The sequence below is a fragment of the Peromyscus californicus genome, unplaced genomic scaffold, assembly GCF_007827085.1.
Source record: "Peromyscus californicus insignis strain IS unplaced genomic scaffold, ASM782708v3 Scaffold_10__1_contigs__length_136768540, whole genome shotgun sequence".
Classification (NCBI taxonomy): domain Eukaryota; kingdom Metazoa; phylum Chordata; class Mammalia; order Rodentia; family Cricetidae; genus Peromyscus; species Peromyscus californicus.
The window spans coordinates 27,424,378-27,436,988 of record NW_026294391.1 but is presented as its reverse complement, the minus strand read 5'-3'; the positions used below and the strand labels follow the sequence as shown (position 1 = coordinate 27,436,988).

General features: G+C 44.7%; 1 protein-coding gene and 1 pseudogene across 1 annotated transcript; one reads left to right on the top strand and one right to left on the bottom strand.

Annotated features, from left to right (window-relative positions):
• The window catches only part of LOC128114062 (40S ribosomal protein S23-like), a 31,976-nt pseudogene extending 31,378 nt beyond the window's left edge, over positions 1–598 (top strand).
• Positions 599–10,377: 9,779 nt separating this feature from the next.
• Positions 10,378–10,920, bottom strand: LOC128114618 (60S ribosomal protein L21-like). Its single transcript, XM_052744779.1, has one exon. It carries the CDS (start codon positions 10,894–10,896, stop codon positions 10,414–10,416), a length of 483 nt encoding a protein of 160 aa, XP_052600739.1. The 5' UTR covers positions 10,897–10,920; the 3' UTR covers positions 10,378–10,413.
• Between the last annotated feature and the right edge of the window lie 1,691 nt (positions 10,921–12,611).

Below are 12,611 nucleotides of genomic sequence, written 5' to 3'. Positions count from 1 at the left end.
TGCACTCAGGACACAGGACTTGGATGGTTCAAGCTGGATTGGACCTGAAAGCCTCTTTCCTGCAGTCTAGCTTCCATGGTACTAGAAAATACTATTCAAGCTGCCAAGGGAGGAAAGTAACTAATAGTCCTATCCAGCTGTGATGCCTATGATGCACAACAATGACTAGCATGGCAAGATGCATGCAAAGGTGCAATAAGTGGCGCTCCCATATTGGTGGTAATCAACAGTTGTCTAGTTCGACTTAAGGCCCATCCAACAATATGGAAGTCATGCCTGGTCCTGGAAACCTAACTTCCTGGGGCTAGTGAGGTCATAGACCCGTGAAAAGAATCCACTACCACCAGTTTGCTAGACCAGCATAATTTCTTCCTACATTCTAAATCTTATCATTACACCCTTAAATAAGTGCAACAGCCACTCCCTATCTAAGAAGCCCCTCTACAGCGAATGGAGACCGTTACAGAAAGCCATAACTGGAAATAATGCAGAGATTAATGGTGATGGGGAGCCCAGCCCCGGTGGATATATCTATATCACAGTTCCAGCATCTATGGCTCAGGGAACATGGTACAAGAAGGGCTGGAAAGATTGTTAGAGCAAGAATGCTGGGAAGTCTGCTGCAAAAAGCTCTCCTAGAAATGTCTGCACCAACAATGGTACTATCAACAGTGATCACACTGATGCAGAGTGCAAGGGACAAAGAACTACAGGCAACTAATGACTGCGGAGCGAGGGAGAATTAGCCTCTCCCGGGGATGGGCTCCTGAATTGCTTATTCAATACAAAGGGGCCAGCCCTGAAGCCATATATCCAAACAACAAAACGGACTCAGCATGGTGTATTTATATATTTGTGCACACACATGCAGAGATGTAGTGGGTAGCCATTCCAGCTTTGATCTGGAAGTTCCAACCCCCATTGAGACTTCGGCAACTGTCACACCTACAAGGCGGGGCCAAGGGAGGCGCCTGGGGACCCGAGATCTGGATCGGTGGGCTCTCTCTCTGTTGCGGGACCCTGGACTGGAGAGGTGGACCGAGCAGAGCTCCAGAGAACACCGCTGGACTGCGATACACCTTCCCCAGACTCCGCGACCTACCTATTCCTTAATTTACGCCATTAAGTTACGCCATTAAATAAATCTCCTTTTAACTACGTGGAGTGGCCTTAATAATTTCACCAATACAGATATGTATGTGTGTAACAATAAAAATCAAAAGAAGAGGCTATCAATTTTAGGGGGAGACATGGGAGGGAAGACAACCTGACAAAGAGGGGCAGAGAATATGGGAGGGGGCAGTGGAGGGGGCCACGAATGACAACAAGGTATAATGACATGTACACATGAAAATGACACAGTGAAACTTATTCTGCATAAAATTTGTTGACAAAGTAAGAGGAGCAAACAAAATTTCAAAAATGAAAAGACTGATTCAGTCTCACCACAGAATCTGACCATATTTTAAGAAAACACACCTTAGTGCATAAACGGAACAGATGGACAGTCATAGAGTAGAGGAGAGTGTCAACATCACCTGGGTAGAGTCCAGGGAGTTGAACAAGACAGCCATTCTGCCAGTGTGGCTCCCCGACTGCCTGAAACAGCCCTCCACACACTCCTTCACTCACACCTCCAGGGCCTCAAAGTCCTGCTGGCATCCTTGCTCCCTTCTCCAACCCCTTGGCCTGCCTGACTCCCACACCCTGTTTCTGTCTAGTCCTGTCTCACGGGGTCACTCCTTTCTCTTGCCTCCTTCTTTAGATTAGTCTTATTCTCAACTCTCTGAAGGTTCTACCCTTTGCTTGCAAAAAGCCTTACCTGTCCTCATGCAAAGTGAAAGGACTAGCTTGCGTTTGTCTAATGTTGACTCTCCCTGAAAATCCACCAAAGTAAACTGTCACGAGCAAACCTGAGTTTACTGCTTATTTTAGTAAGGGAGACCAAGACCTTGACAGCCTTTCTAGCATCTCAGAAGGACAACAACGCAATTAGGATATTTATGAGGTCTTCTTGGCAGGTATGCACTAAATCTGGTCAATATCATTCCTCACTGCAGAGCTAGTGTCCTGAGTTCCATCACGGTGAATTAGCTTTACACACTCTTGAACTTCACTTAAGTGGAAGTGCACAGTATTTCCTCTTGGGTGTCTGGCTTCTTTCACTTATTATGTCCGTGAATCATGTATGTGGTTAAGTGCAGCAGGGGCCTGTTTTTATCAGATTGCTGTGTAGTGTTCTGCTTGTGTGACTATACCTTATTTATCCATTGTCCTGTCACTGAGTGCTAGAGTTCTCTCTAGTTCTTGCCTATTTGGAACAAAGCTGCTTTGAACCGTCTCATGAAGTCTTTTGGCAGACATGGACACCACTTTTCTTGATTCTATATGTAGCAGTGCAGTTGTTGGGTCATGGGATGCCATATGTTTTCCTTCAGTAGATAATGCTAAGGGGATTTGACCCTGTAGAAATAAATTCATATGTAGTTTAATGAATTCTAACGAGCATCCAGGGCATTTAAATGAGAGACCTCCCACTCCACTTGACTCCAAGCTCTATAGGGTCCAAATCACATCTGTCTTCCCCATGTAGTGCAGAGCCTGCTGCAGCTGGGATGGTGTACCCATGTGGGGAAAATGTATGAGTAAGATTTCTCAGTTCAACACTAAGAAATATCTCTTTAGGTCTGTGTTTTAGGTGAGTCAATATAGGAGAATACACTATCCTCAGATTTCCTAACGTATCATAACCACTTGACTATAGGTGTGTAAAGAAAGATTCATAAACATGCTACAAGATTTCAGTATTGTAATGACATACACAAAATAAAATGGTTACAGATTTGGGGGGGTGGGGGTGAGACAGGGTTTCTCTATGTAGCCCTGGCTGTCCTGGAACTCGCTCTGTAGATCAGGTTAGCCTCAAACTCACAGAAATCTGCCTGCCTCTGCCACCCAAATGCTGAGATGAAAGGTGTGTGACACCACCGCCCGGCTCAAATTTATTTTTGTAGTGCTGGTGATGGAACCCAGGGCCTCATGCATGCTAGGCAAGTGATACGCTATTGAAGCACACTCTGGGCACCAATTCTCTTTCTTTTCCTCTCTCTCTCTCTCTCTCTCTCTCTCTCTCTCTCTCTCTCTCTCTCTCTCTGTGTGTGTGTGTGTGTGTGTGTGTGTGTGTGTGTGTGTGTGTGTGTGTGTGTGTTTTGCTGGGAATTAAGCCTAGTGGCCTTATACATGCCTGTCAAAGGCTCCACCACAGTTAATAATCTCTCTCTCTCTCTCTCTCTCTCTCTCTCTCTCTCTCTCTCTCTCTCTCTCTCTCTCTCTCTCTCTCTCCTCCCTCCCTTTCCCCCTTCCTAGATATCCATCAACAGATGAAAGGAGAAAAAAAAGTGGCCATACACACAATGGAATTTTATGCAACCATAATGGAAAAGGAAATCATGACATTTATAGGAAAATGAGTGCACTTGGCAACCATTATGTAAAGCAAAATAAGCCAGACTCCAGAAGAGAAAAACACATTTACTCTCATATATGGAACCTAGATTTAAAATCATCTGTAGTAGTAGTAGTGTGTGTGTGTGTGTGTGTGTGTGTGTGTGTGTGTGTGTGTGTGTGTTTGTAAGTCTCAAACTAGAAAGAAGCTCATGAGAGGAAATGAAGAAATCGTAAGGGAGCTAGAAAATTACAGAGGGCAGTGAGACACATGCAATAGAAAAGCAGAGGTAGTACTAAATGAAGAAAAAGAAAGAAAAATCAGACGTCTCAGAGGGGAGATGGGGGACAACATCAAGGAGAGGAATTAATGAAAACGAACTATAATGACATATATGTGACATTGACATGTAAAAATATATATATGGAAATATATATATATATATATGAAATGCCATAATGATTCCTGTTACTTTGTACACTAATCTAAACATTTATATTGAAACAATAAGAGTAAATAAAATAAAATGATACATACCTCCAGGGCCTCAAAATCCTGCGGGCCTTCTTGCTCCTGTCTCCGAACTCCTGGCCTCTCTGTCTCTCAAATAAAATCGAGCTGTTTCAAACTAGGGCCCTTCCTTTCTGTTGTTTTTCTTCACACGTCAGTATTCATGAGCCTGTCTCCTTCCCAGCTCTCTTAGGGTTCTGCCCATTGATGTGCAAAAGCCTCATTTGTCCTCATGCAGGTCAAAAGAATGGGCTAGTATACTATGTCCAATACTGGATCTACCCCAAATCCACCAAGGTAAACTACTGAGAAGCCAACCTGAGTTTGCAGTGAGGGAGGCCATGACCTTTATAATCTTCATAGAGCAGTGGTTCTCAGTCTTCCTACTGTTGCAACCCTTTAATACAGTTCCTCAGGTTGTGGTGACCCCAACCATAACATTATTTTCATTACTACTTCATAACTGTAATGTTGCTACTTTTATGAATCATAATGTAAATATCTGATACACAGGATATATCTGATATACGACTCCTGTGAAAGGGTCATTGGACCATAAAGGGGTCATGACCCACAGGTTGAGAACCACTGTCAACCAAGTCTGGGCAGGACAACAACAGAATTGGGACATTTATTAGATCTTTTGGCCAGTTGTCATTAAAGCTGCTCTTTCCAAATAAAGTCTCGACTGGGCTTAAGTAAGGGTCTACTCAAGATAGAAGAGAGGTAGAGGCGTGAGGATTACAAGTTATAGGCCAACCTGGACTACATAACAAAACACTGCCTCCGAAAGGAAGGATCTAGACAGAGCAGTAAAGTGATTTCAACCTTTCTCTTCCTTGGGGAGATTATTCAGAGGATGTGAACTCGTGTTGATGAAAACATGGGAGTTCTTGGATGTGAGAAGAAATCTTGTTGCAATGTCTGCCACTTCGGTTGTACCAGAGGTGATTTGGCTGATCTGGTCAACTAGGCAGGTGGCCCCTTCCTCCCTCCAGATTTATTGTTTACAAGCTATAGGCTCCCCCCCCCCCCCAAAAAAAATGACCTTCCCCAATAGAAGACTGTTCTTTGGTTAAGTGTGTATGAGTAGCTGTGCTTATTACGTCCTAGAACTTCAATAAAAAGCTCCCATGGGGGATAGGGGGCAAAAAAAAAAAACTTCCACACTCCATTTGTAGGAGAATGGGGGGGAAGCAAGCTTCCAAGACTTCAGATATTATCCAGATGTGCTACTGCACGGGAAAAGTTGAGAAAGAAAGAAAGAGAGAGAGAGAGAGAGAGAGAGAGAGAGAGAGAGAGAGAGAGAGAGAGAGAGAGAAAGAAAGAAAGAAAGAAAGAAAGAAAAGAAAGAAAGAAAGAAAGAAAGAAAGAAAGAAAGAAAGAAAGAAAGTGCCTTTAATCTCAGCACTCAGGAGGCAGAGGCAGGTGGATGTCTTGAGTTCGAGGCCAGCCTGGTCTACAGAGTGAGTTCCAGGACATCCAGAGCTAGACATAGAAATCCTGTCTCAAAAAAATCAAAAAATAAATAAAGAGAAAGAGAGGGGGAGGGAGGAAAGGAAAGAGAGGGATGGGAGTAAAAGGTTGGCAGTGGCCGGGCGGTGGTGGCACACACCTTTAATCCCAGCACTCGGGAGGCAGAGGCAGGTAGATCTCTGTGAGTTCGAGGCCAGCCTGGTCTACAGTGCGAGATCCAGGAAAGGTGCAAAGCTACACAGAGAAACTCTGTCTCGAAAAACCAAAAAAAAAAAAAAAAAAAAAAAAAAAGGTTGGCAGTGTAATGCCCTGCTGAGTTAGCAAAACTAGATGTGAAGAGATGGTGTTTATTCTCTATTCTCTAGCATAGTCTCTGAAATGCATTTCTGAGCCAATGCTGGTCCTTAAGACTACAGTTTATCTCTCTCCCTACACTCCTACATCAATAAGCTTGAAAATCATCAAGACAATGGAGACCTCTGGGTTAATGTGTTAGGGTACACATTTATAAAATGCCAACATGAAAAAATGCAACTACCCCTAGATTATATATTCCTACATAAATCTAATCAAGCCATTGGCCTTTTTGTTTTTGTTTTTTGTTTTGTTTTTGTTTTTGTTTTTCGAGACAGGGTTTCTCTGTGTAGCTTTGCACCTTTCCTGGAACTCACTTGGTAGCCCAGGCTGGCCTCGAACTCACAGAGATCCACCTGGCTCTGCCTCCCGAGTGCTGGGATTAAAGGCATGCGCCACCACCGCCTAGCTGCCATTGGTTTTTTTATTTTGGTACTTTGTTTGTTTGTTTGTTTGTTTGGTTGGTTGGTTGGTTGGTTTTTTTGGGGGGTGTTTGTATGTTTTTGGTTTTTGGTTTTTGTTTTTTTGGGGGGGGTTTGTTTTGTTTTTTGAGACAGGGTTTCTCTGTGTAGCTTTACGCCTTTCCTGAAACTCACTCTGTAGCCCAGGCTGGCCTCGAACTCACAGAGATCCGCCTGCCTCTGCCTCCTAAGTGCTGAGATTAAAGGCGTGCGCCACCACCGCCCAGCTGTTTTGTTTTTTTTAATAGAGTGTCACATAGTTCAAGCTGACTTGGAACTCAATATGTAGCTGAGGCTGAACTTGAACTCCTGAACCTCCTGATTCAGCTCCAAAGTACTGAGATTACAGACATGCCCCACTTCACTGGCTTTTATTTTTCAGGAATAGATGCTTAAAACAGTATCTCACTCTGTAACCCAGGTTCACCTGAAAGTCAGTATGTATGCTAGGCTAGCATGAAACGCATTATGTCGCCAAGGCTCACCCCAAACTTATGGTAATCCTTCTATCTCAACCTCCAAAGCGCTGATCTTTGACAGGCATGTACCACCAAGCATAGCACCTAAGGGCTTGTCTGCTCTGGTTCCCCATCAACCTGACCAGGAATTTCTCAAGCCCAGACTGCTTCCTACTCAGCCTTCTTCCATTCTTTGCTCCCTTTGCATGTGTGACCTGAAACACAATTAGAAATATGTCTCAAGTTACTTCCTCTCCCTTGACCTCTTCCTCCCACTGGCATCTCCCCTAATAGATTTCTTGCAAAACTAGATGTGGTGGTTCACCCTTGCATCATAATACTCAGAAAAGGGAGACAAGAAGATCATGAGTTTAGAAGACTGTCTCAACTAAATCTCTCAAATCATGGGTGCCACAATATCTAATTTCAAATTGCATTACAGAGCCATAGTAAGAAGAACAGCATGTTACTTGCAAAAATAGAGGTGGGTGTAAACCAATGGAATAGAGGACCCAGAAATAAACACATACCATTAGAGCCACTTGAATTGTGAAGAGGGTATCAAAAACACTGGAGAACAAATAGCAACTTTAACAAATGGTGCTGGGCAAAGTGCATTTCTACATTTAGAAGAATTCATCTATATCCAGCTCTCTCTGCACAAAAACCAGTTCAAAATGGATCAAAGAGCACAATGTAAGAACTGGAACTCTGAAACTGCTAGAGGGAAACTGTAGTAGAATATTATTTTAAGGTGTATTACTTTTGTTTCTGTTGCATTTGTTTAACTCTGTGAAGCTGTGTTGCTGTGCCTGTCTAAAACACCTGATGGTCTAATAAAGAACTGAACGGCCATTAGCAAGGCAGGAGAAAGGATAGGTGGGGCTGGCAGGCAGAGAGAATATATAGAAAGATAAATCTGGGTGGAGAGGACTGAAAAGGAGCCAGAGAAGGAAGGGGACACCAGGGGCCAGCCACCCAGCTACACAGCCAGCCATGGAATAGGAGTAAGATTTACAGAAGTAAGAGAATGAGAAAAGTCCAGAGGCAAAAGGTTGACAGGATCACTTAAAGTTAAGAAAAGTTGGCTAGAAACTAGGTCAAGCTAAGGCCGGGCATTCATAAGTAATAATAAGCCTCCACGTGTGATTTATTTGGGAGCTGGGTAGCAGGCCCCTCAAAGGAGAAAAATAACCAACAACAGGAAACCTAGAGGAAACACTGGAAGCCATTGGCTCAGGCAAGGACTTTTGGAAAAGGATTTCTGTAGAACAGGAAATAATCTCAAGAGTTGACAAATGAGATTGCATGAAATAGAGACGCTCTTCCACAACCGAGGAAACGATCACCAGAATGAAGAGACAATTGGCAAAATGGGAAACACACCGAATTATACGTGAGAGAGGGGATTAATATCCTGCATACACAAAGAACTGAAACTTAGTGGGGCCTGGAGAGATGGCTCCACAGTTAGGAACACTTGCTGCTGTTTCATAGGACCTGGATTCAGTTCCCAAACCCACATGGTGGCTCACCATCATCCATAACTCCAGTGCCAGGGGAACTAATGCTTTCTCCTGACCTCCGAGGGCAGCAGGCACACATGTGGTGCACATGCATGCATGCAGGCAAAACACTCATACACATAAAATAAATCTTTTTTTAAAAATTGTAAAACTGAACATTGAAACACCAAAACACTACCACCCAGTCAATAAACAGGCCAATGACAGGAATAGGCAGCTCTCAAAAGAAGAAATATAAATAAATGCCCAATAGATAGCTCAAGAAGTTTGCAAGATCTGGGCCTATCTGGGAAATGCAAATTAAAGCTACATTGATGCTGCTCTTCCAGAAGACCTGAGTTCAGTTCCTTGTACCCATGTCAGGTGGCTCACAACCATCTGAAACTCTAGCTCCAGGGAATCCAATGCCCTCTTCTGCAGGACCACAGGCACATATACATATAAATAAAAATGGGGAAAATCTTTAAAAAATAACAAAATTGAACTTTCAATGACAGCAAGGCCAGGGAAATAAGACCATTCACTCTTTCCTTTATCCACTTTCAAGCCTTTGACTGAAATGATTTGATTACAAAAAAAAAAAAGAAAAAAATTTCTACTACAAGATAGAATCTTACACCAATAAGAATGGCCAACACCGCCGGGCGGTGGTGGCGCTCGCCTTTAATCCCAGCACTTTGGAGGCAGAGGCAGGCGGATCTCTGTGAGTTCGAGGCCAGCCTGGTCTCCAAAGCGAGTTCCAGGAAAGGTGCAAAGCTACACAGAGAAACCCTGTCTCGAAAAAACCAAAAAAAAAAGAATGGTCAACACCAACAAATGCTGGGAAAATAAACCCTCACTGCTGGTGGAAATACAAACTTGTATAGCCACTGTTCTGGAGGTTCCTTAAAGATCTAAAAATAGCCAGACCTGTGAGCTAAAATTTTAACCCTAACACTAGTGGATAAACACAGACAGATAGATTCCAGGGGCTCACTGACAATCCAGGCTAGACCAAATGTTTCCAAAAGACTCTTGTCTCAACAAATAAGGAGATAAACAGTACAGGAAGATACTGAAAGTCAACCTCTGACCTCCACAGGTGCATGCACAGATTAATATACCTGAACACACACTCTCACACACACACAAAAATCTAAGAGTAGAAGTATCATATGACCCACATATATTTGTTGCTACACTATTCACAGTACCCAGGAACTGAAACCATCGCCACATAAATGGATAAAGAAATGTGGTACATTTACACAATGGAGTATTACTCAGTGGTAAAAAAAAAAATGACATCATGAAATTTGAAGGCAAATGGATAGAGCTAGCAAAAATCATCCTGAGTGAGGTAACCCAGACCCAGAAAGACAAACATGGTAGGTACTCACTCATAAGTGGATGCTAGATGTAAAGCAAAGGATAACCAGACCACAATCCACAGCTACAGAGAAACTAGGTAACAAGGAGAACCCTAAGAAGGATGCATGGATCGCCCTGGGAAAGGGAAAGAGATGAGATATTCTGGGTAAAGTGGGAGTTGGGGAAGCAGTAAAGGGGAGGGCATGGGAGCATGAGGGAATGGGATGGTCATGTTGAGGGAGGGATGGAGTGGGAGAGCAATGAAAGAGATATCTCAATAGAGGGAGTCATTGTGGGGTTAGGGAGAAACCTGGTGCTAGGAAAATTCCCAGGAAGGATGGTCATTCCACAAGGATGACCCCAGCTACATTGTGTAAATGTACCACATTTCTCCACAATAGTGGAGAGGGTTCCTGAACTGGCCTTCCCCTGTAATCAGATTAGTAACTACCCTAACTGTCATCAGAGAACCTTCATCCAGTAACTGATGGAAGCAGATGCAGAGACCGACATCCAAGCACCAGGCTGAGCTAAGGGAGTCCAGTTGAAGAGAGGAAAGAGGGGTTATAGGAGCAAGTGGGATCAAGATCATGATGGGGAAACCCACAGAGACAGATGCCTTGAACTTGTGAGAGCTCGGGGACACTAGACTGACAGCTGGGGAGCCTGTATGCAACTGAACTAGGACCTCTGCATGTGGATGACAGTTTTGTAGCCTGGTCTGTTTGTGGGACCTCTGGAAGTGGGACCAGATCTATCCCTGGTGCATGAGCTGGCTTTTTTTTTTTTTTTTTTTTTTTTTACAGTCCAGGTCTTTTATTTCTTTTTGTACATTAGGCCATGAATTCGTATGGAATGGGCTCCAGCAGCTCAGGCTCCTTCCCGTTAGTCCTCACAAAGTGTGCTTCTCTGGGTGGGGCGGGCTGGCGCTTCAGCTGCACCCAGGTGCCCTTCTCCTTGGCTTCCTTTTTCTTCTGGTCGTTCTCCTTCACCCGCTTCAGGAAGCTGTCTCGGCTCTTAGAGTGCTTGATGTGCTCAATCCGCACGTTGATTCTCTTGGCAAGGATCTTGCCCTTAACCTGCTTGTTTACAATGATGCCCACGGCATGCTGGGTGACATTGTAGACTCTTCCGGTTTTGCCATGGTAACACTTATGAGGCATTCCTTTTTGAACAGTGCCCATTCCCTTGATGTCTACAATATCACCTTTCTTGTAGATTCGCATGTAAGTAGCCAAAGGAACAACTCCATGTTTCCTAAAAGGCATGGAGAACATATAGCGGGTCCCCCTCCTCTTTCCCTTTGTGTTCATCATTTTGGCGAGTTACTGGAAGATGGCTGCCGCGGCCCGAGCTGGCTTTTTTTTTTTGGTTTTTTTGAGACAGGGTTTCTCTGTGTAGCTTTGCGCCTTTCCTGGAACTCACTTGGTAGCCCAGGCTGGCCTCGAACTCACAGAGATCCGCCTGGCTCTGCCTCCCGAGTGCTGGGATTAAAGGCGTGCGCCACCACCGCCCGGCCCGAGCTGGCTTTTTGAAGCCCATTCCATATGGTAGGATTCCTTGCTCAACCTTGATGAGGAAAATGGGGGGTTGGTCCTGCCTCAACTGAACATGCCAGGCCTTGTTGACTCCCAATGGGAGACCTTACCCTTTCTAAGGAGTGGATGAGGGGGGGTTGGGGAAGGGAAGGGGGAGCAGGAGGAGGGGAGGGAGGAGGAACTGTGGTTGGTATGTAAAATGAAAAAAATTAATTAATAAAAAAGAAGAAAAAATCATCCTGAGTGAGGTAGTCCAGACCAATAAAGACAAACATGGTATGTACTCACTCATAAGTGGATATTAGCTGTAAAATAAAGGATGTCTGTGCTACAATCCACAGACCCAGAGACTAGGTAACAAGGAGAGTTCACACAGGGACACCCAAATCTCCCTGGGAAGGAGAAATAGAAGAGATTTCATGAGTGGACTGAGGGCAGGTGGGGATGGGAACATGAGCGATCAGGTTGGGGGGGTACAGAGGGGGTGAGTGCTGAGGGGGGGCTGTTGGGGGGCATTTTGAGGTCAGGCAGAAGCCTGGCACAGGAGATTCTCCCAGGAGTCTATGGGGAGGACCCCAGCGTAGACTCCTAGCAATAGCGGATAAGTAGCCATCTCTTGTGACCAAATTGGTGCCTGTCCCAATTATCATCAGAGGGGTGTCATCCCTCTGATGCAGATGCAGACGCAGAGACCCACAGCCAAACATTGGGCGGAGTTCTGGAATCCTGTGGAGGAGGAGGAGGAGGAGGAGGAGGAGGAGGAGGAGGAGGAGGAGGAGGAGGAGGAGAAAGGAATATAGAAGCCAGAGGGGTCAAGGACACCACAGAAAGGCTCACACAACTAACCTGGGCTCACAAGGGCTCACAGAGACTGAATCAACAACCAGGGAGCCTGCATGAGACTGACCTAGGCACTCCACATGTATGTTACAGCTGTGTAGCTTGGTCCTCTTATGCGACTCCTAACAGTGGGAACAGGGCCTGTCTCCATCTCTTTTACTGGCATTTGGGACCCTATTTCTCATACTGGGCAGCCTTGCTGAGCCTTAATACATGGGGAGGTGCCTAGTCTTATTGCAACTTGATATGCCATGTTTTATTGATACTCATAGGAGACCTGCCCTTTCCTGGATGGAGAAGGAAGAGGAGAAGATTGGGGAGGGTTGGAGAAATGACTCAGCAGTTAAGAGCAATTGCTGCTCATCCAGAAGACCAGAGTTTGGACCCCAGCACCCACTCACTACAGGAGGCTCACAACCATCTGTAACTCAGCAACCTGAGATCTAACCCCATCTTCTGGCACCTTCAGGTACACACATGTATGCAACGTATACACATACACATACACAGACACATAAATAAAAAGAAATCTTTTTTCAAAAGGAAGGCAAAAGAATAAATATATGGGGGGGAAGAAGAAGAGCTGGGCGGGGGTGATGCACAACTTTACTCCCAACACTCAGGAGGCGGAGGCAGTTGGATCTCTGTGAGTT